At 31.8% G+C, this 25,186-nt stretch overlaps 1 protein-coding gene across 2 annotated transcripts; it reads right to left on the reverse strand.

The window, feature by feature from the left end:
- Window positions 1-87: 87 nt before the first annotated feature.
- LOC118205522 (uncharacterized) lies at window positions 88-25,186 on the reverse strand. 2 transcript variants are annotated; one of them, XM_035377809.2, is made up of 4 exons: window positions 25,043-25,181; window positions 24,608-24,732; window positions 1,976-2,170; window positions 88-1,410 (listed from the first exon to the last, which is right to left on the reverse strand). In XM_035377809.2, exons 2-4 carry the CDS (start codon window positions 24,720-24,722, stop codon window positions 317-319), a joined length of 1,404 nt encoding a protein of 467 aa, XP_035233700.1. In that variant the 5' UTR covers window positions 24,723-24,732; window positions 25,043-25,181; the 3' UTR covers window positions 88-316. The 2 variants fall into 2 exon arrangements, with proteins under 2 accessions (XP_035233700.1, XP_035233701.1); XM_035377810.2 differs by lacking the exon at window positions 1,976-2,170 and having other exon boundaries at window positions 25,043-25,186.

The raw sequence follows: 25,186 nt of genomic DNA on the forward strand, positions 1-25,186 counted from the left end.
TAAAATTAAATAATTGAGTAAATTTTTCTGAATAATGCATTTATCAAAATTTGTTCTATTCAGCAAACCAATAATTGGATAAATCAGTTACAAGAGCAAACTGACTTTAATTTAGATTACAAAATATTCACAATCAAGTGGTCCTTATTTTAGAACATTTACAATATTACAGAACAATGGTATTTTCATACATAATAACTAACATTTTAAACCAAACTATTTCTATTTTGATCAAAACAAAAATTCAAAATTTGAGTTTAAAGCAAAGCATTTATATTTCACAATGTATAATGATACTCATATTAATGTCCACAATTCACTGAGAAAAAAACAACTTCATTACATCAATTATATTCCTAACTTGATCAGGTGTAAAATGAATATCAAGCTTTTTAGCAATTTTAGATTGAGGATCTTTACTTTCCTTATCATGAGGCATTTTACGTTTTCTTCCCAATCTCTTCTGTTTGGCTTCCAAATTTTGATCTCCACTTTTATCAGAACATTCAGATAACATGAAAGAATTATTAATTTTATCAGAATGCAAAATACAGTTTTGTGACACTCCTACATTAGCTTTAATTTGTGTGTCTGAAATTGAAACATTTTCAGAACTTGCATTTTTTATAGTGGTTAGTTCATTTTTTAACTGAGGCTGGTTAGAAATGATAATAGGTTGTCCACATGGAATGGGCTGAGTATTACTACTTTCATCTAAATTTTTGTTCAGACTTATACCTCGTTCAACTGGCAAATATTGGTCTTTCTTTTTCACAGAACATTCTGATAATGAACGAGGACTAGTAATTTTATGAGAATGTGAAACGTAATCCTGTGATGGTTCAGTACAAACTTTAATTTGCATCTCCAAATTTGAAATATTTTGAGAACTTGCATTTTTTTCAGCAGTAGGTTTATTTTCTAATTGAGACTGGTTAGAACTCTTAACAGGTTGACCACATGGAATAGGCTGAGAGTTACTACTTTCATTTAAGTTATCACTTAGACTAATAACTTCTGCATCTATAAGTGCTCCACATTTATCATTTAATTTTAAATAAGCTTCAGAACCTTGTTCATCGTTTGATGAATTGATATTATTTTCTGATATAATCATCACATTTGTATTGTCTTGAGAATTAACAATGTGATCTTTCATAATATTAACAGATGCTGCTGTCTGATCTTCTAAGCTTACATTTTTCTCTGTACTGTGTATTTCATCTTCTTCAACACTTTTTAAATGCTTAGTATTTTCAAAATTATTTGAATTATGTTCACATGCATTGCTATCCTTTTCAGCCACTTTTTGTTTACATGGCAGACCATTTGATATCACTTGAGTTGCAGTACAGGTAGGACTGGAAACTGACGAAGTTCCTAAGCTTGGATCTGAATCTGGCAGTTGCCCTAGAAAATGAGAATTACATAAAATTTTTTTTACATTTTTATATCATACAAACTTATGTAAATATATAATATATAAATTATATTATTTATATAAATATCTGATTGTTCATTAAAATATTTTCATTATTTGTACTTGAAATTTTCTGTCCATATGATGTATTTGAATGATTTTGTGAGGAACCATTTTTACATAATGTGTAGCCAGTATTTTTATACTGACAGGATGTACTTAGAATTGTATTAGTCACAGAACAAACCTCTTTTAAAAATTCCACATTTATTTCGTAAGACAGAAATTTAAATTTAGAATATTCTTCACATAAACTCTGCTTAATTGTGCAACATTTGTTGTCCAAACCTGGAAACAAAATATTATCATATATGTGCATACCATTAATGGTTGGTACAGATGAAAAATGCTTAAACCAGTTAAAGCATAAAGCTCTTTTTTGTAGATCAGTTAAAGAACACAAACTATTATTATTAAGTATTATTATTAATAATAATATTTTATTTTCTTGGAAATTAAATTTAAATGCAGAAAAATTGCTTTGCAATATCATACTTAGCTCAGGAGCTATCCGACTATTAGAATTTTGAATGTTTGGCTTTTCATAATTTGCTGCCTTGTCCTGTGGTTTATCTAATGCACTGGAACTTTCCTCTTGTAATATTAATGGGCATGATTGACATTTATTTGATTCAAGTCTTTGCTCAGCATTATCTGTAGGATTACTTTGTGTCTCGTTTGTAGACCATTCTGTAAAAATAACATGATAGACACTTTTTTTTATTTCACATAATTAAAAAATATTGATTTAACATAGCTTTCATTCCTAATTTCTGATAAACTCTACACCAAAAAGAAAAGAAAGAGCTGTAAACTATTATTATTAGCACTTAATTAATAATAATATAACACTTATTTTGTAAATTTAGGTACAAATATACAGTGAAAACAAAGTTCTCAAGTACAAAGAAATGCCTATAATTATAATAAATATATGCATGTTACTATAACAGGGTTCGTACACATTTCTGCACACGAAAATTAAGGACTTTTAAGGACCATTAATGAAAATTTTAAGGACCTATGAGCAATTGGGAAATGATAAATTCAATTAAAAATATTATCTATGCCTGAATTTTCACTTTTGTAATACCATCCTTAAAATAAAATAGATCCCTAAGTAGCATTACTAAACATGAATTAGTTAACATAATTATAAGTTTGAGAATAAAATAAACTTTATGCTATTTATCAAGTATCATTAAACATTTTACACTTATAACAACTGGAAATATTTGAAAGAAGATAAGTGACATCTACGTTTCACTAACAGTTAGCTTTATGTTGATTTTTTTTAATATCTCATTTTGTCACATACTTGGTCAGTCTAGAGGTTTAGTAAATAGCAGGTAGATGTTATGTCAAACGGCATAGGTTAAAATGAGAAGTAAGATCATACATAATCAGCATGATTCATATCAAAAGACGGAATGTTTTCACTGCTACTACTTGTCTAGAGAGACCTTTAAGTTGCACCAGATGCTCTTTGTATCTTATTCTTTATAATATTGAAACTTCTTATAAGTTTACAACTCGTACAATAATATGTAGAGATAATTTTAAGGGTAAGCAGTTAGTTATAAATAATTAAATTATGTAGTTAAATAACCTTAGTTATTATGGATTTACATGGCCACTATTAAATTTTAATTTTTAACAATATTTGTTAAAAAGACCTATTAAAATCAAAATAAAATAAAATTTCACAGTTTAAAATACATGTAATTTATGACAATGATTTTTAAATGATATTAGGATAATTACACATTAAAAGCTACAAAACATTTATGTTTTGTAACAACAACACTCCAAATATTTATCCTTCATTTTAATTTGAAGCCTTCCCAAACATTTGGCTTTTGTTGTTTGACTTTAGAACAACAAAAGCCAAATGTTTGGTTAGAATTTGGCTAGTTTATATCGATTTCCTTCTCTTTAAGCATCTTTCGTAAGAATTAGAGATTTGTTTCAATATGAAAACCAATGCTCTCGCTAATTTCTGCGTGATTTATCTTCTAACCTATCAACCTCTCCACAATGTACCTATGAGGGTGTACTTGATCTGTTAAAAGTTAAATAGTCCAAAACGCCAGACATATATGAAGCAAATTATTGCTAGGTCTGAAAATAACTACAATATCAGATGAAAGTTTAATAAGCCTCTTATTTAAAAAGAACTTAGGACATGAAGGCATGTTCTGATGCTAGCAAAATCAATTACAGCTCACGGTGACATAATTGAACACGAACAGTCAAATTCAAATTTTAAAATGTGGACTAGTGGTCGAAGATTATACTATTTAATTTTAATTTGATCTGGCCCAGTAACTCTATCATATGAGGAAATAGAAATTATAGTAAAGGCTGAAATCATAAACAATTGGGTAATTTACATAATAATAACTGCACATACCTTTGAAGAATAATTTCTTTATGTATTCAGTTTCTTTCTACAACACGTTTCCTTTTCATTTTAGAATTTTGGGATTTAATTAAGGATTTCTGCTATTCTAAAAAACACTAAATGCATTTAAAATATATAGAAAAAGTGGCTAATTTTATTTCTTTAGTAATATGAATATTCAAAAGAAATACGAAATATAGATGGTAAAGGCCGCGTACAGAGCTGGTGTGACAGAATTTTTAAAATTTAGTGACACACGGAACAAAATCTACAAATGGCAAAACTTTTAGAATTTAGAACAGGCATTGAAAGCAGAATTTAAAAAGGCACTAGGCAGCAGAATTTAGGATCTACAGAGATTGCATCAGGTGGGAAAATCCCTAGTGCCCGCTCTGTGTATGATGCATTAATACATATTAGATGAATCTTGTAAATTGTATGTTTTCAATTTCTTTATTAATAAAAAAGTTCCTTTCTATAATGCCTGCCCAAGTGATAAGATTCAAAGCATTTTTGATATTTTCCATGCTTGTGTCTAGTGAAAAGTAAAGAAAATAAAGGAAAGATAAACATGTTAAGAAAAAGATACTAGTATCAGGAGTAAAACATTCAAATAATTATGCTTTCATTGTTCTTCCAGACATTCTCCAAAAAGTAAGAAATTGATCACAAACTTTCTGTAAAATACATCCGTGTTGATACCACAAAGATATTTTTCATTCTGTGACATATTTTTCGAATCTTCTATAATCGTGGGTCTGTAAATCTTGCCTTCAAATCCTTCTAAACTTTCCAAGCTGCAATGTCTAAAATCCTAAAGAAAAATTATCCCTACCAATTTGTAACAGCAAAAAGCCGGAAATATTTTGGAAAAAAAAAAAAGGAGGGAAAAAGTGTAAAATTAATTTTATAGAGAAAACTGATGCATATTCTGAGAAGTTTGATTATTCTGAAACAATTACATGGGAAAAACTATTACTATGAAAAATTTAAAAAGAAGACATTTTTAATTAATTAAATAGCTATTTTTGCTTTTGTTAAGAGCTGTTTCACAAATTGTGCTTTATAGCATTATACCTTGTTTATTTTTCAGGTTCAAAATATTTTATAATAAGTTGCCAAAATGAAACTTTTTAATATGATAGCGAAAAATAAAAATGTTTTATTTTAATGTTATTTTTTAAATTTAATTTCAATATATTACCATTATTTTAATGAAATTTATCAACGTTACGATGTTTTTAAAAAAATCGTCGAAAAATTCCCAGATCTCGAAATTAAAAATTTTCTTTAGAAACTGATCTTAAAATTGCCAAAATGTTGATAAGTCGCCAAATTTAGAACCGTTTAATAAAAGAATTCACATCCTCAAAAGCGAAAAGTTGTTTAAGAGCTCTTTATTAGAAAAAATGAATTTCAAAATGTTTATGTTTCACTTCTTGCTTAGAAACTCGAGTATCCCATCATTTATATTAGAAACAAATTAAAACCCATGAACAACACATTCAAAAGATAACCATATATGTCGTGAATCGCCAAAAAATATTCCTCCAAAATGCTAATTCACACTCAAAATGGTAGTCGTAATAACAGACAGAAATTTCAGATGATTAAAATTAAGGACCTTCTGCTGATTTTGGCCAAAATTAAGGACGGACCGTACGAACCCTGTATAATACCCTAATTTTAAATAAAAATCTGAATTTTCTTCTCAAACAATTTACCTTTATAAACAAACTCAAATTTCATAAATAAAATAACCCACTTCATTATACAGTCAAAAGTCGTTAATTCGGACACCCATAATCCGGAATGATCTATAATCCGGACCTCAAAGCTAAAATCTTTCTGCGCATGCGCCGCATTGAAGCATGCGCATAGGCGTTTTACTCGTGCGCGCAAGACATTTACCACTGCGCATATGCGTCTGCGCAAGTGCAGAATACGTTTTCGCGTGCGCGTTTAATATATAACGGACGGTATAAGCTAAAATTATCTAATTATCTATTTCAGTTAATGTTGATGATTGCGTTGTTCTTTAATCTTCGAATTGGATCCGGCTTATTATTTTTTGCAGACTGTAAGAGCAATTTTCTAAAAGTAAGCTTGAACTTTCGATTATGTCAAATAGAATTTCCGATGCTGGAGCTCCCAAAGGATCTAGAAAACGAAAGTATGTTTCGATGTCCATCAAACAAAAAACGAATTGCTACAAAAAATGGATAAAGGCATATTCTTTGTTTATCTAACCGTTCCGAAATCTGTTTATCAATTTCACGCTGCTCTGCGCGGGGGAGGGGGACGTCGCGGCGCGCAATGAACTGGAAGTTGATTTGTCAACACTATCGTGACCTTCAGGGCAGATGTTTTTATTTTATTCGGCTTATAATTCCTTACTAAATGTAGTATTTAATTTCGGTGTACTCCGTCTTTGATATGATTTAAATCAAATTCCTCGTCATTATAAATATCACGAATACAAATCAAATAGTTTTCTGGTTGCAATTTTCTAATTTCGGCTGTGCGTAAGGTATGCTTTACGCATCCGCGCGTTGAAAGAAATGTTTAATAAAGTAAACAAATAAATATTAGGCTTCTTTTTTGGTAAATTTTGATACCCTTTAGATCATAATTGCTCATTATTTTATAAATTACGGTTTCATATTTTTAATTTTATAATTTCTACATGCCATCTTACCAGATTTAAACTGATGATCTATAATCCGGAAAAATCGATAATCCGGAATCGCCGAAGTCCCGACGAGCCCGGATTAAAGACTTTTGACTGTATAAAGCTATTCATAATTATGTAAAACATTTTTAAATTAATGACAAATAACTATGCAACTATACCAAATTTTCTAAATCAAAATTTCTTACTGAAGAAGATATACAGATTGAGAAGATGGCATATCAGTATAGTAGCCAATCTAACCTTTGAATTTAATTATGTGACTTTTATTTCATAATGATATTTATTATATTTGTGCCACCACTCCCAGCAAATGTGCATTGAATTATATTATGCAGTAGCCACTGCTTTTTAAGTTGTTTAAGCTGCTCCGATTTTTGTGCTAATACTTTTTCTTTAATTCTATTGACAGACATTATTTTTTTTTTTTTTCAGTTACAAATAATTCTATAAACAGACATTATTTTTTTTTTCAGTTACAAATAATTCTATAAACAGACATTATTTTTTTTTTCAGTTACAAATAATTCTATAAACAGACATTATTATTATTATTTTTTTTTTTAGTTACAAAGTTTCACTTTGTTCAAGTACTGTAATTGCTGTGTCGAGAATTTTAACTAACTTATTGGTCGAAATTTTTTTGTTTTCAATAACTTCTCTGTCTCTTTCTTCACTATTGGTAGCGATATTTTCTGGATCTAGAACCATACTACAGATTCAGCCATCCGTTAATTGTGCGGCCATATGAGCTTCGGTGCGGGTTCTGTGTTAATGTGAATAATAAATCAGTAATTCTTAATTCAAATAGCACTAAATTTGATCTTTTAGTCTATGAATATCATTAAAAAAAAATCTGTTTTTAGCATATGGAAAGAAATTTTTGTTAAATTTTGATGGCGTTAATACCTTTATCGTTTGGTGTTGAAGGGTTCAAGCGAAATTTACTGCAAAGGAATTGGATACATTTTTAGGAACAGAAGCAAGTGTGCATAGAACTTCAGATGTTTTGAAATCAAAAAAGGTTTACCCCTTAATTCTTGTGCTTTTAAGTGATAATATTCTTGCTTCTCTTCAAAGTGAAGACACGGCATGTAAAATATGGAGGAAACTGCAATCTACATATACTGCTAAAGGAGGAGTGAGTCAAATTTTAACGCGTAAACGTTTAGCTACCATAAGAAAATCTTAAAGATGTGTCAATGAGACAATATATCGACAACATAATGAACTTGATTTATAATCTTCGCGTTTCTGGATCTGAAGTAAGTGACTTTGATGTTATTATTTACATTTTAATGTCATTGCCAAAGGAATATGAAAATGTTAAAGCATCATTACAAAATCAACTAAGTGATAATTTGAGTTTGGATTTTGTTACAAACAGACTTATTGATTCTGAATCCCTTATAGTCGATTAGAAAAGTGAAAATAACTATTCTAAACAAATTTGGACAACTCTGTTTTTATTAGTGCTCGTAAAGAACTGTTTTGTACTTATTGTAAAAGAAAAGGACATTCTGATGAATTCTGTAGAAAAAAGAACTGTGTCTGTCATAGCTGTGGGAAAACTGGTCATTTCAAAAGTGAATGTTTAGATAATTCTAACAAATTCAAATAGTTATAATTATGCATCATCTGCAATATCTTTTATGGCTGGAAATTTTGTGCATGATCAATTTTCTATTGATTCTGGCACAACTTCTCACAAGGAATGGTCTACCTCAATTAAGCCTAAGACTGGATCAGCAGTTTTAGAAGTGGAAGGCATTGGTGACATTTAAGGCAAAACTAAGAATGGTGTTGAAATAATGTTAAAAGATGTTCTTTACGTTCCGAAATTAAACAGGCAATTAATTTCTGTCAAAATTATTGAAGCAGCAGGTTTGAGCGTAATTTTTAAAAATGAAATAGTTTGCATTGAAAACAAAAACAAACATTTTCGATTTGGATATTTGGACAAATATGGACAATATTTTAGTGATTTTTCACCAAATCTATTTACAGCTTTATTAGTGAAGAATGATGATTTATGGCACGGAAGACTAGGACACTGTTGTGATAAAAAAATAAAACTAATGAATCTTCCTGCAAAAGAAACTTTTTGTGAAGTATGTGCTCATGCCAAACAAAGTGTATTGCCTATAGGAAAAAATCCTCGCATAAAGAATCCAAACCATTTATAACTATACACACTGATATATGTAGTCCAATAGAACCTCAAACACTCCATAGGGAAAAGTATTATATGATTATAATTGATGACTACTCATGAATTATGGAAATAAGACTGCTCAAAAGTAAAGTGACATTGTTGATGAATTTAAACTATTTTTTAAATTGAATCCAACTGCCACAAAACTGCGCTGTGAAAATGCCAAACAATATGTTGTAAGGATCTTAAGTTTTACTAACGTTTATTTTATTTTAAATCTTTACTATCACTTCTTATTTTCTACTTCCGGCCAGAATTATAAGCGTGAAGGTTTTTATGCAAAGTTTGTCTGGCGAACGCCAAGTATTTAAGTGTGGCCTTTTTGCCAAGCAAAAGAGAGGAAGCAGTAAGTCAACGCAGGCCGCTTACCTTAGAAGTTACGCAGTTGCTGTTCGCCTTCCAGGCCAGAGGTTTTAATCCTCTTGATAAATTAAACGTATTGTAGTGTTCACAGTCTCTGTGCTACATACGCTTCCTGTTATTATAAGGCCAATCTTCCACGTGTATTATTCTAAAGTTAAATTAGAGTTTACTTTTATTTTTTTACTTTTTTACGTTAGACCCCGAGTGGAGGGTCAGTGTATTCCAAAGTACGGAAGTTATTGTATATAGAGAAAAATAAAGGGTTTTGTATACCCTTCGTCTGTATCCTGTCTACTTACCACAATTAGTGAACATAGCTTTAGTAAGCTCTCTGTTCCGAGTCAGGTCCTTGTATGTTCCCGAAGAAGGTTAGAAGGAACATTGAACCTGATAATGTCAGTGGAGAACTTTATGAAGTTGCTAAAAGAGCAGGTGTAAAAATAGATCCTGCACCTCCCTATACACCTTTTCTAAATGGTGTTGCTGAAAAAGCAAATAGAACTGAACTAAAAAAAAGCTAGAGCAATGATACTTGAGGCAAATTTACCAAAATTCCTGTGGGGTGAAGCAGTACTTACAGCTGCTTATATAAATTATCGACTCCCAAATAATTCAATTGACAATTGTGTTCCTTATTTTCTGAAGTACAGTGAAAATCCTGATTTGAAAAACATTCATTTATTTGGCTGTGATGCTTATACTCTCGTGCCACCATCCCAAAGAAAGAAACTACATGAAAAATCTGTCAGAATTATATTTGTAGGTTATTCCACAATGGAATATCATTTAATGATTCTAGAAACAAGATGCATCATTGTTTCCAGAAACGTTAAATTTAATGAAGAAAACAAGAAAGTAGAAAATCAAAAATACATTCCTGATAGTTCTGATTTGAGTGAAAATGATAATGATGACATCAAAATTGAAAACAAATCAATTTCAAACACATGGCGAATTAAATGCTGCAAATAAGAAGGAGAAATAAAGAAAATCTACAAGAGAAAAGACACAACCAGTTAGGTATCCTAATCCTGAGACTTACCAAGTGATGTTTGCACAACAAGACACTCTGACATTTGAAGATGCTGTACATCTACCAAAATGGGAACAAGAACTATGGAAAAGAGCTATGGACGAGGATGTGAAATCTATGGAAGATAACGATGTCAGGGATCTATAAAATTTACCCTTTAGATAAAAAAGCCATTTCCTGCAAATGGTTTCTACGTAAAAAAACGAGATGGAACTTTTAAAACCAGGCTTGTTGCTCGTGGCTTCATGCAAAAAGAAGGCATAGACTGTATGGACATGTTTTCTCCAGTAATTAGTATGTGCTCTTCACGTTTAATCCTGGTAATCATCAATAATGAAGGTTTAAAGACTTTTACTTTAGATGACAAGACAGCTTTCTTGAACGGTAGGTTAGATGAAACCATCTACATAGACCAGCCCAAAGGATATAATGATATGAATGGTAAGAAATGTAAACTTAAAAAGAGTTTATATGGTCTTAAACAGTCTCCTCGACAATGGTATCAGAAATTTCTTAATTTTGTTATTAAACTAGATTTTAAGCAATTCGACTCTGAACCATTTATTTTCATCAGAAATCGAAATTCTAAGAAAGTAATTATGGCTCTTTATGTGGATGACATTTATTGCAGGTTTGGATGTAAAAGAAACAAGTATTATAATATCATTGTTATCTAAAGAATTTCAAATGTCAAACTCTGAAAGTGTCTCAAAATTTTTAGGCATTAGACTGAAGTTCGAGTCCGGTTGTTTACATTTAGATCAGAAACTATATATTGAAAAATTACTTGATAAATTTAAAATGGCTGATTGTAAAACTGCCCAAACTCCCATTGAACCAAAATCTACAGCAGCTGATTTTCAGAAAGGAAATGCATTTCATGGCCCATACAAAGAATTAATTGGATCTTTACTTTACTTAGCATATACAGTACAAAGTTTTTAATCCGGAATGATCTATAATCCGGACCTCAAAGCTACAAACTTTCTGCGCATGCGTAAATGCATACTGAGTTTATGCACACTCATAATACCTTTGCATTTAGGCATGCGCATAATACGTTTAGGCATGCGCGTTTAACGTATAAGGAACGGTATACGCTACGCTAAAATTATCGAATTATCTATTTCAGTTAATGTTGCAGATTGCAGATTCCTTAATCTTCTAATTGGATTTGGCATATTATTTTTTGCAGACTGTTAGAGCAATTTTATAAAAAGCAAGCTTGAACTTTCGGTTATGTCAAAACGATTTCCGATTCAGGAGCTGCTAAAGGATCTACAAAGCGAAAGCATGTTTCGATGTCCCTTAAACAAAAAGTGGAATTGCAGCAAAAAATGGATAAAGACATATCCTTTGTTTCTCTAACCATTCCGAAATCTGTTTATCAATTTCACGCTGCTCTGCAGGAGGGGGGGGACGTCGTGGTGCACAATGAATTGGAAGTTGATGTCAGCACTATCCTCATCTTCAGGGCAGATGTTTTTACTTGATTTGGCTTATAATTCCTTACTAAAGGTAGTATTTCATCTCGATGTACTCCGTCTTTAACATGATTTAAATCAAATTCCTCATCATTCTAAATATCACAAATACACAGCAAATAGTTTTCTCGTTGCAATTTTCTAATTTCGACTATGTGTAATGTATGCTTTACGCATGTGCACATTGAAAGAAATTTTTAATAAAGTAAACAAATAAATATTAAGCTTTTTTTTTTGTAAATTTTGATACCCTTTAGATCATAATTGCTCTTTATTTCATAAATTACAGTTTCATATTTTTAATTTTATAATTTCTGCATGCCATCTTACCAGATTTAAATTGATGATCAACAATCCGGAATCGCTGAAGTCTCGACGAGTCCGGATTAAAGACTTTGTACTGTATTACAAGGCCAGATATTTTATTTGCAGCAAATTGCTTAAGCCAACTGCAGGAGCATCCTACTTATGTTGCCTGGTGTACTCTAAAGAGAATTCTTAGGTACTTGAAAAACACCTTAAATTTAAAATTAATATACAAAAAGGATTATTTGGAAAGGGCAAACTTATGTTTGTATGCAGGTGCAGATTGGAGGGGGGAGAAACTCAAGATAAGAAATCAATTACTGGTTACTTTATAATGTTTTCAAACTGTCCTATTAGTGCTGTAACAAGCAAAAGTGTTTTGCACTTTCATCAACAGAAGCTGAAATAAAGGTATTCAAGATGTTTTATAGATAAAAAATGTAGTGAATGAAATTTCCAGTGTTAAAAATGTTTATATTTTTTAAGATAACCAGTCATGTATTAAAAGTATTGTTAATGAAAACGTTTCAGGTAGGTTGAAACATAAAGATATAAAATTAAAGTTCACTCGCAAGACTGTTAACAAAAATAATATTAAAATTGAATATGTATAATCAAGTTTACAAATTGCAGATATGTTAACTCTGTCCAAAACAAAATTCTATGAACTATTGTCATAGAGCTGTTTAAAAACTGTGTAATTTTTCTATCTTTTCTATAATATGTGATTAAGGTAGGGGGTGTTGAGATATTTGTAATCGCATTCTTATTGCTTAACCCTTTGTGGTGCACTATACTTTAAAGTCGGTATTTCAACAAGAAAAGTTGTATGCAGTCTATCTATGCCTAAAGGAGTATACAGGTAAAATTTTGTAAAAATTGCATTCACCGTGTCAATTCTGTGGGTGTTCCATGATGTGGAACACTGCGCCGCCAGAGCTCTTAAAAGTGTGACTAAGCGAGCATTGCAGTGAAGAACGGAAATGAGTAGAAGCTTATGTATAGCAATGAAAAAATGCAGTATTATAGCTGTATATATGGTTTTTTGCATATACACAACTTTCTTGAATATATATGGATAAATGAGATAAATATATGTATATACACAAGTCCTATATACAAAAATATTTACAAATCTTTCGATTTCATAGTGAAATTTTCAAAGTATGTCACATCTTTTTGATAGCACAAACCAACTGTGCAGGTTTTGAACACAAAACTTGTTTTGTGTGGCTTCTGTTTCGTGCAACAATATGTTTAGAATTCCAAGTAAAAACTTTAGGCTGTGTAGAGCCTAAAGGTTTTGAAAAACTTTAGGCTCTTGGTGAGATGGATTGTCAACCTTCTCATCAAATAAATGAGTTTCATCCGACATATCATCATCGGATTACACAAGTGGTTCAGGAATGTATATCTCAGTATCGCTGCTATCTTCATGCTCCGATTCAGAATCAGGGTAATTCATGAAGCAGTTTTAGCGCTTCGGAAAGAGTTAGACCTCTCCGTGCCATTTATGGAAAATTAATAATAAAAAATTAACTGTGATTAATATTAACAATAAAGAAAAATAAGCTATAAGATATACATACATAAAAAATATCTACACATTTATTGTAATTGTAAATAAACGGGAATGAGACAAAAAGCGACAGCAAAAAAATTCGCGCAGCTCTACTGAATGAACTCAAACTACTTGTATGACTCAAACTACTGATAAAATTCCCACCTGAAAACTACTCACCAAAATTTCAAGATACCCATATTAGGGCTTTCATAGCACAAACCACACCTCACCCCTCAAGACTGCTTTGTTTGAATTCATTCCCCTCTAAAACAACAGAAATAGAAAACATATCAACAGATGTTTTCTCCTAAGACAGATGTTCTGATGCGTAACAGCATGAGATCGCTAAAGGTGCAGTGTTCCCACTAATGGAACACCCCGTTTCATTCAATGATTCTGTGCATGCTTTTTGTATGAAAAAGGTAAAAAAAATATATAACAAATAATATAGAGTACAGCCATCAAAATTATACAGAAATTTTTTTTCAAAAAAATAGAAATTTACTAGGAAAAAAGTGGATTTTAATAAAACATCATAAATGAAAATTCTGGGTCTCCTTGTGATATGCTGCCATCTACCATTTAAAAAGAGAAGTTTGAAGTATATTCTAAAGGCATTTTTATCCATTTATGGTTGAATTTAATGGTTTTAGAAGCGATTCAAGTTGGGTGTTCCTTGTAGTGAAACACTGAGCAACAAAGGGTTAAAAGGAATTGTAGCTTTTTATTAGATCCAATGTATTCTGAAACAAAATCATACTTCATTTGTTTATATATTCTTTATTTTTCATTGGTTGTTTATTATCTTTTGTTTATGATTTGTTAAAACATGGTTTGCTGTAAAGTTATATATATAACCTCTGTAAACTTTTTCTCGCTCTGCGTGTATCTCTGCGTATTGCTTTGTAATAAATGTTTCTTTTTCAAACCACGGCATTTTAAATGTTTAACAAAAGATACCTTGACTTTTTAATGTATTTCATTCTTTACACACAAACATTTTGTTAAAAATCTATATGCGTGTAGTTTAGTAGCTTTGATTCTATAACACAGTAAAATCATAGGAGAGCCCACACCCTTGGCAACAAACTGGGAAAGTGCAGAATCACTCGCTGCTTCGCCTGTTTCTCAAAATCGCCAACTTGGAAAATAACAAGTCAAAGAATTGCACACACTTATTATCCATGTACACATCGACCTATTTTCACTTCAAAAAAACATCAGAGAATTGACAAACTTGGCATTACGCACTCCCTTGACTTTGTCCATGCACACGTTGATACACCGCCATATAAATGAACGATTCTGCACATTACCCTTAGTTCAAGGATTTATGTGGTTGGTAGGGTTACCAAGACTGACATAATTATCGCCAACCAAAATCATTCGGGGAAAGGGTGTGGGCTCTGCTAGGATCCAATCTTATAACACAAATTAATTAACAAAGTTCCTGTTGTAAGTTATTCAAAGATAACTAAGATGTTATTTGAGCGGAAATGCCTTTAAACAATACAAACTGCTATTAACCATCCAGCAATAAATGTTTCTTTCTGTGGAAGTATTGTCTGTCTACGAGAAGAACAACTCCCACAATGGTTTCTGGCGGGTGGCAGTCACTATAGCAACAGGGCTAGTAAATTTCAAATACGGGCGAATCAAACATTGCTAATTCATCTTTAAATGCACCAAGATGACAAACTGAAAAGTAAATTTTCAAGACACCCCAACGGAAAATGGGTCAAGGCTTGTTTTTATAGCAACAGACAGCTGCAGACAAACTAGCGAGAGCTTTTCTTATGATAGACAGACTCTACCACTAAACCACTATCAACATAATATACTCAGGATGTAGATAAATGACACACCCCCTTAGGCTATCAAAGCTCAGCAGCACTGCCTCAGTCATGGTAAAATGAAGGAGTCTCCTATTCCTTCTGTGCCCATGATGTCTAACAGTCAACAACTTATTTTTTATTCAGTCGTTAAATAAATGACATTCTGAATCAGTTACTGAAGAAGAAACACTACTCACCTGGTGAAAAATGCACAACATAACAACTCACCTGGTGAAAAATGGATGCATCTAATTATTCAAATATACCTAAGGTGGATACTTAAGAATTAATTAATCATTAGTAAAGTAGCTACAACATTAAATCCTTGAAATCATTAGAAATTTGCTTGTTACACACTAGGTGATTAAATTTGCTAATTTGGGTGAGTAGGTACAGTGGCCATTTTATTAAGGAAACAAAGATCAATTGTCAAAGCCCAAAGAAATGCTTTCTTCATGCATTCATCATCACTTACACAGAACATCTCGACATCATTAAGTCAGGTGCAGCAGTCTGTTAACTGCTTTATATGACTGCAACATCCTGGATTTAATATGCCTTGATTACTTCCTCTGGAATTAAATCAAGGGACTGGTACAAGACTGTTAACTGCTTTATATGACTGCAACATCCTGGATTTAATATGCTTTGATTACTTCCTCTGAAATTAAATCAAGGGACTGGTACTAAACAGAACTTCTGAAAATGATGAGGATGTTATCACACATATCTCTATAGCTACTTTAGAAATTTGAGACATAGTAATACTTTTTCAAAATACTATACAGTACAAAGTCTGAAATCCGGACGTCCATTATCCGGAATGATCTAAAATCCGGACCTCAAAGCCACAAACTTTTTTTTTTTTTTTTAATGCTTTACACATGCGCATTTGATTTTTCCTTCTATAATAAAACATGTAGAGTTTTTCACTTAAAAATTCCAATTCTTAATTTCACTTAGGCACTAAATAAAATACCTCGTTATGGAAAAACAATCATGTAAGCATAAATTTGCGAGATTAATAATTTGGCTCTGTGGCTGAGTACCTGCTTGGCATACATCTCAAACCCAAACATTCCCTTATTTAATATCCCTGACGGCAGCCTGATTTTGCTTTCATCACCACATGTTTATCAATACATGAGAGCTTCAGTAATAACTCATGCAGTGATGTCTAAATTTTTTTTATATTAGTAATTGAATAACAAGAGTAGGGCAACCTTTTATGCTAACATAACACTTGGTGATGATTATGGATTTTTAAATGCTCTAAGAAATGTTAACAAGGAAAACTTCAACAAAAATTTCTTTTCATATGCTAAAAATAGATTTTATTAGTGAAAACTCATAGGCCAAAAGATTACATTTAGTGCTATTTTAATAAAGAATAACTGATATGTTATTCACCATAAACCCAGAAGCAGCGGCAGAATTTAGGGAAGACGAAATTTTTGAAATTTGGAGAAGCACCGAGCGGCAATATTAAGGAATGAGAAGTTTTTTATGATTTAGGAAAAGCACTGAGGTGCAAAGTTTAGGAGCGGTGAAAATTCAGAACTTAGGAAGGCACTTTGTAGCAGAATATAGGACCCGTACAGACTGCATCATGCGGTATTTAGCGCTGGCCCTAGATAAAGCGTTAGGTATATGTGGGAGTTTATTTATTTGGGACTCAGATTAGTTTTAAGTATCAAAAGAAATAAATGTAGTTATAGTAAATAGCTAAACTAACATAATTCAGGCTTAATTCATTATGCAATAGGAGCAACACAAGATTTAGCGAAACAACTTCGCTTTCGTCGCCAATCTTGTGATACACAGCCAATAATGTATCACGGACGCTATTAAGCTAGGCTAAAATTATTTTTACTGATTTTAACACATTGACTGCCAGTCTCTAGAGATGGGGTTGATAGTTATTGCCTTGACATCGAAGTAGATTGTACCCAGAAGCCAACATACTAATTATTGGAAATATGATTTAAAATTATTAATGAAATATGATTATTTTATATCTAAGTATTATTTAAGCATTTCCATATGGAATTTCTTAATTACGCGCCAGCGCGTGATTGGCACTGCACAACAATTTTTTTCCCAAATGCCACATTACGCGCTGGCGCGTGATTTGCAAAAAGTGAATCAAAATAAGTAAAATAAGTGACAGTATGCATTATTTTTATATAAATCTCTATTACAAACATATATATTACAAATGAATTTATTACATGATAATTATAATGGTATTATTAATAAACTTGCATTTTAGAGTGTTATTTGTGTGTAATCTTAGAACAATCTAGGCAGTATCCGGGAGATCCTTCGCAAACTTTGCACACATATATGGTATCTTTTCGTTTTCCTTCCGAATAACAGCTTTTACACTGCTTTCGCAGTATTTTTCCACCTTTTTTCTCTTCCCGCGTTTTTAGTACATGCTCCGATTCAGATGGATGACACACAGAAGCACGATGAACAGATGGCTGTTTCAATAAGCATCTTATCACGGATAGATGATAGTCATAAAGTGACATATTTCTATTGGAATACTTGTTGTAGATAAAGTGGGAATTGGACATCATTATTTGCAAAATATGCACAAAAATTTTCGTGGGCCACCTAATCTTTTTCTTTCACAAGGATAATAAGCAAGTATCTGGTCTTGCTTATCAATACCTGCCATAAATTTATTATACTGAATTATAGGTAGTGGTTTTGTTTTAACTTCACCTCTTTTGTTTGTTTTTTCCACCATATCATTTTTATATTCATTGGAAATATTAGTGACGTCTCTCTTATCCTTCCACTTAGCAATCATCACACCATTAGTATATTTTGCTACAGTTTGCCCTTTCTTCAGTTTTTTTTTCTTTTACCTCTTTTGGAAATGTCTTCCTGTTGTTTCTAATTGTCCCAGTACAATGAGTTTTTCTATCAGAAAGACATTTTGCCAGTTCATAGCTGTTATAATAATTGTCCATAAATACGCTATGCCCTAATCCAACATTCCCTCAAGTAAATTCATTACGACTTTCTGTGCATGTCCTTTTCCACCAGAATTATCCAACATACCTACCTGTATATACCATAAATTTGAGAACCATACCATCAGGGGTTGTGATCATGTACAGCTTGATACGATATTTGTGACGTTTATTTGGTATATACTGTCTAAATATAAGTCGTCCACGCCATAATACCATCGACTCATCTAAACTAATCTCTCGTCCTAGGTAATATATTTCAGATACTCGTGCGTTGAACAAATTTACCATACTTCTTATTTTATATAATCGATCCTTTGGAATTTCTGTATTCTGCTCTGGAATTTTTGCGAAGTGCAATGCCCTCAGTAATAATAAAAACAGATTCCTGCTCATGTTTTCAGAAAAAACATGTAAACCAAACAGTGAATCGGTTTTCCAATAATCTTGTATGCGGTTGATTCGTATAGTTCCCATACGTAAGATCAATCCCACAAATGTCAAAAGTTCCTCTTTTGTAGTGTCTTTCCAGGCATTGATTCGTGAATGTTTCTTTTTTTCACGGTGAAAAAGTACTTTATGAGCATAATCATTAGTTTCAGCAACTACTTCCTCCAAGATACCGTCGGTGAAAAAATGCCGAAAGTAATCTGTAGGATTGTTACCTGAAACAGTTTGGAGCAAACACTCGGATTTTATGAAAGAAAACTGCTTCATGGATGTTGAATCATTTTCCCAAGTTAAATTTTCCATTATAGCGGAATTATCGCGCTGACATGTTGCACCTTGAACGATTTGTTCATCATCTTCATCTTCAGAATCCGAAATATCATGCGCATCATTGGGAGGAATGAATTCTTCATCACTGTCACTGTCGTAGCCGTCGTAACTATAATCACTCGGGTACTCGTCCGATAGCTCAGCCAACAAATTTGCAATTTCATCATCCGTTAAATTCTTATTATTTTGAACTTTTCTTTTTTTGAGGCGCGAAGGCCCTGCACATTTATCATCTGTATAACTCATATCACAAGATTATTTTTTCAATCAAAAATTAAATATTAAATTCGAAACCACGATTATTTACAGATAGTTTCTAATCATAACTACATGCCAATACCAGCAGAAATACCCTGAAAGCAATGCCAAATGAACTAGAGAATGAATAATCAAAAGTGGATTTTCCCGCGCCAGCGCGTGACTGGCTACTGAGACATCACGCGCTGGCGCGTGATTGGCTTTTCGGCAATAGCGCCACGCCACGCGCGTGATAAGCAGTCAATGTGTTAAGGCATTTCAGTTAATGTAGCGGACTGCGCTGCTACCTAATCTTTTAAGTTTGATCCAGCTTATTATTTTTTGCAGACTGCTATTATTACGGCAATTTTATAAAAACTAAGCTTGAACTTTTGATTATGTCAAAAAGAGTTTACAATTCTGAGGCTGCCAAAGGATCTACAAAGTGAAATCATGTTTCGATATTCATTAAACAAAAAGTGAAACTGCTGCAAAAAATGGATAAAGGCATATCTGTTTCAAAACTATGTGAGGAGTATGGCATTTGAAAGTCAACTGTATATGACATAAAAAAAAAAAAAGAAAAGGGAGCTTTTTGAATTTTTTGTGGAATCAACTTAGACAGCTTACATTGAAAGCAATGTTTAATAAAGTAAACTAATAAATATTAAGGTTTCTTTGGTAAATTCTGATACCCTTTAGATCATAATTGTTCTTTATATTTCATAAATTAAGATTTCATATTTTTACTTGTATAATTTCTGCATGCCATCTTACCAGATTAAATTGATGATATAATATCCGAAAAAATCACAAATCCGGAATCACCAAAGTCCCAACGAGTCCGAATTTTTTACTTTGTACTGTATATGATTCTATAAGACATTATTGTCAGACATGCAATACAGTGCATAGCTGCAGCTTTGAACACCATCTGTAATCTTACTTCATTTCACACAACTAGTCAGTAATTAAAAAGCATTCTGTTCTCTCTCATTTATTGTCTTCTCTGCATACTGACACATAAAGGTAGTATTTCGGATCCTGCATTATTATGATTCTGATTTGTCTTCGTGCAGCCTACCCTTCCCAAATTTTTATACATGCTTACCTCACCCTGTAGAGTTAAAGAATTTCAAAAACATGGAGACTTTATGAAATGGGGTACAATAGCATTTCTCTTAAAAATGCTGAATAATTAATAGTTTTACATCATAATTTTATTAATTCTGAAAGCGAAAAAAAAAAAAAAAAAAAAACAGTTCCTAGTAAAAGACTTGAAACATTTTGTTAAGCTGTAAAATTGATAAATTTGGCTTGAAGGGCCAAAAACTGTTTTGTTTTTAATTTCAAAATATTTTGTTGCGATTATTTAAAGTTATACAATTTAAATAAAAACTCTGAAATTAAAGAAAAATTAGCTAATCTTTGGAATATGGTAAGGGGTAGTTTGGCGACATTTTGGTAAAGCGATAAAGGTTACTAGCTAGGACTTTAGCAATAATCTGAGAAGTACACAGTTCGAATCGCAGATTATTTTGTCACAGAGAAATGAGAGATCATAAAACATGTAATGTGAAATTTTCCGGAAAATTCCAATCATGATTTTAGTTAATAAGCGCTTAGAAACAATTCCGCTGCTAAAGTGCAGAATCACAAATTTATTTGTTTGGCGCTTTTCACAAGAGTAAGAAGAATTGGATTTTTGTCAATTTTCTTTGACTTTTTAAGTGAAAATAGGTCTGTGTACATGGATAAAGTCAAGAGTGTGCGCAATGCCATTTTTGTGCAATTCTGGGAGTTTTTTTTAAGTGAAAATAGGTTGACATGTACATGGATACCGTACATGTGCAATTCTTAAAAACGCGGCAAGCTGTGGGCGATTCTGCACTTTCTCCCAATTTCATACCTAATCTTCATCATGATTAAGCACTTTTGTTCCATAAAAGTTCTAGCATAAGCCTAATTCGACTAGCAGATTGTTGGAAAAAATGTGGAGTAAAAAAAAAAAAAAAATGCCTTTACTTTGTGAAAACAAAATGACATCCAAAAAAAAAAAAAAAAAACTAGCAGGATGCTGTAGCAGGGTTGGTCGCCAAATTACTGTAATCGGAAGATTCACCAAAAAATCAAGAGGAATTTTCTCTTTTTAGCAAGAATTTATTTTACATTGAAATTTTTACTATTTCGTATAAATTAAAGGCTGATCTTTGGAATATGGTAACAGGTAGTTTGGCGACATTTTGGAGGCGATAAAGGTTACTACCTAGGACTTTGGTAATAACGTGAGAAGTACTCAGTTCCGATTACGCATTATTTTGTGTGAGGGAAATGAGAGATCATGAGATATGTCATGTGACATTAATGAACAAATTACAGTTCTTTAATCGAAAAAGGGGGTAAATTTTGAAAAATATCTGTACAGTCAAAAGTCGTTAATCCGGGACTAGTAGTTTGAGGTATAGGCGATTCCGGATTATAGATCATCAGTTTAAATCTCGTAAGATGGCATGCAGAAATTCTAAAATTAAAAATATGAAACTGTAATTTATGAAATAAAGAACAATTATAATCTAAAGGGTATCAAAATTTACAAAAAAAAAAAGCTTAATATTTATTTGTTTACTTTATTAAACATTTCTTTCAATGTAATTTGTTTAAGTTGCTTCGTTTTATGTGATAATACTTTCTCTTTAATTCTACAAACAGACATAATTTCTTGTTCAGTTACAAAGTTTCGCTGTTCAAGTCCCGTTAATTGCTGTGCCGAGAATACCGACTAACTTGTCAATCGAAATTTTTTCGTTTTCAATAACCTCTCTGTCACATTCTTCATGTCTTTATCCACTTTTTGCAGCAATTCCACTTTTTGTTCGATAGACATCTAAACATACTTTCGTTTTGTACGATCCTTTGGGAGCTCCACAATCGGAAATTCTGTTTGACATAATCGAAAGTTCAAGTTTACTTTTATAGTATTGCTCTTACAGTCTGCAAAAAATAATAAGCCAGATCCAATTCGAAAATTAGGAACAACACAATCATCAACATTAACTGAAATAGATAATTAGATAATTTCAGCTTATACCGTCCATTATACATAAAACGTGCACGCGAAAACGTATTCTGCGCTTGCGCACACGCAAATGCGCAGTCGTAAGAGGTCTTTATGCGCACGCATAATGGCCTATATGCATGTGTCAACGCGGCGCATGCGCAGAAAGGTTTTAGCTTTGAGGTCCGGATTATGGGTGTCCGAATTAACGACTTTTGACTGTAGTACTATATTATTTTGTATTAAGCTTCATTGTGTGAAATAGTGTTGATTAATTTTCGGATTGCATGGCACTATCTAAAGTGAATTCGGTACTTTTCCGTTTCGCCAGCGCAAATCTCGCCAAGCAGACTTTATTGGCGACAACATACAGTATACACATAAAAAATATTTAAAAAAATGTTAGTTCTAAGATTTTTTTATTTTGAAGGCATAAACATTTTAATATTGCTTAAAATTTTATAAAAAGCCAATAAATTTGTAAAAAGACCCCCAAGCAATCTCATCTCACGTAAACTACTCTACAGAAATCTAATGCTGTCAGTAGTTATCTAGGCTGATCTTTGGAATATGGTAACTGGTAGTTTGGTGACATTTTGGAGGCGATAAAGGATACTACCTACGACTTTGGTAATAACGTGAGAAGCACTCAGTTCCGATTACGCATTATTTTGTGTGAGGGAAATGAGAGATCATAAGATATGTCATGTGACATTAATGGACAAATTACAGTTGTTTAATCAGCAAAGGGGGGGAGGAAATCTGGAAATTTCGTATTTAGCTATATTCTGTGTTGTGTGAAACGTGACATTAATGGACGAATTATAGTTCTTTAATCGGAAAAGGGGGTTAATTTGGAAAAGCTTCATTGTGTGTTGTGTGAAATAGTGTTGATTAATTTTCAGATTGCATGGCACTATATAAAGAGAATTCTAAATGTTTAATGCGTTTATCTGATAATAATAATAAGTTGAGATTGTGTGAAAGGAAGGATATTACAAGTTTAAATGGTGGTGCAAGAAATATGGTGAAAATAAACATTTTGTGAAAAGGAGTGTAAGGAAGGGTACGTGGTTTGCTGAAAGTAGTTTGAGGTACAGGTGAAATTTTATTAATTTCTTATTTACTTGATGAATAGACTTCCAGTTGACTACTGGATTTAGGATTTAGAAATTAGCAGTAGTACTGCAGCGACATAATGAAGATTCTGAAGAAGATTAGGTAAGTTAGTATTTTTAATCATTTGAGGATATTATTTTTATGCATTGTTCTAAACGTAAGGAGTAAATAAATTAAAATGGTATTATTTGAAAATTGTTATTAGCAATGATTTAGTTTAAAGTAATTAGGATTGTAATCTAATTTTTATTAATTTAATGTATGTGCTTATTTAAAGTAGTGTTTTTTTAACTTAATTATATTTTAATTTAATGATCGTGATTTTGTGAGTTATATGTTTGTAGTATTTTGGAATATGTTTGAGTAGTATACGTTGAGTAGTTTCATGCATTTTCGTGAAATTTTTCTAATTTATGAGAAAAAAGCAGTGTACATGGATATAGTGAAGAGTGTGCGTAATGCCATTTTGGGCAATTCTGGGATGTTTTTTTAAGTAAAAATAAGTTGATGTGTAAATGGTTTATGTGTATGTGCTATTCTGAAAAACGCGCAAGGAGTTTGCAATTGTGCACTTTTTCCCAATTTTGCAGTTAATATTTGTCATGATTAAGCAGTTTTGTTATGTAAAATTTCTAGCATAAGTGTAATTCGGCTAATAGATTGTTGTAAAAAGTGTTGAGTAAATAAAAAGAAAATAAACATCTTTACTTCGTGAAGACAAAATGGCGGCGAAAAAAAAATAGAGGGTTGCTATAGCAGAGTTGGTCGCCAAATTTTCGCCAAAAAATCGCCAAGTTACCATAATCCAAAGATCAACCAAAAATGGTTAAAGTATGTGGTAGTAGATGTAAATACTTCTTTAGAACCATTCCTTAAAATTTGCATTGTATAAACGTCGTTTACATGTTGTATAATATGATAAATATATATGTTAAAAATCATTCGTAACACACACCTGTTCTAATTATTAAATAACTATCAATAATCAAATTTGATTATGCACATTTATAATCAGTATATCAAATTTAATAAATGAACGAAGCAATAAATTACCTGGTAAATTATTTATTACTTTTAATTGATCATCAGGAATTTTCAAAAGTTGACGCACATTATTAGAATCCCAAGTAGACTGTTCACCCAATGAATGAACACTTGACGAAAACATCCTGGAAAATCTTAAAAGAAATAAAGGTTTATACTTTTTGAAGGAAATAAAGCTATTAAAATTCAGGGTAAAAGCGCAAATTCAGTTCCAAGCCTTTCCAAGGAAATTTTTAAAAATGCATAACATTAAACAGAATCAGAAAGCCGAAAATGTACCAACATCATAATTACGCATCAAGCAAAAATTAACGCATTAAAGAGAAATATAATTAAAATTTCTAAATCTAAACTTAAAATTTAACTTATCACTTGAATTAAACTACCTGTAAGTAACAAAATTCGCAATAAGCAGAGAATAATATAAATTAATATATGGCTTACCAAGAATACGCGCCAAAAAAGATAAAAATACGGAAACTCTTCGCAGGAAGATCTTAGTCAGACAGACAGACAAACAAAGTAGACAGATGTCTTTTGTTGCACCCGCTAAGTCTTTCTGCACCGATGGGCGAAAAATCAAGCATA

The sequence above is a fragment of the Stegodyphus dumicola genome, chromosome 3, assembly GCF_044657685.1.
Source record: "Stegodyphus dumicola isolate Sdum_Otavi_A_Nest chromosome 3, ASM4465768v1".
Lineage (NCBI taxonomy): Eukaryota > Metazoa > Arthropoda > Arachnida > Araneae > Eresidae > Stegodyphus > Stegodyphus dumicola.

What these genes read in the sequence shown, in the direction of transcription:
- LOC118205522 (XM_035377809.2), bottom strand. Translation starts at nt 24,722, where the DNA reads ATGTTTTCGTCAAGTGTTCATTCATTGGGTGAACAGTCTACTTGGGAT. An exon ending in AGTAATAAATAATTTACCAG is followed by an intron (nt 2,171 to 24,607) that starts GTAATTTATTGC and finishes TTATTTTTACAG; the next exon opens with AATGGTCTACAAACGAGACA. An exon ending in TCGGATAGCTCCTGAGCTAA is followed by an intron (nt 1,411 to 1,975) that starts GTATGATATTGC and finishes CTCATTTTCTAG; the next exon opens with GGCAACTGCCAGATTCAGAT.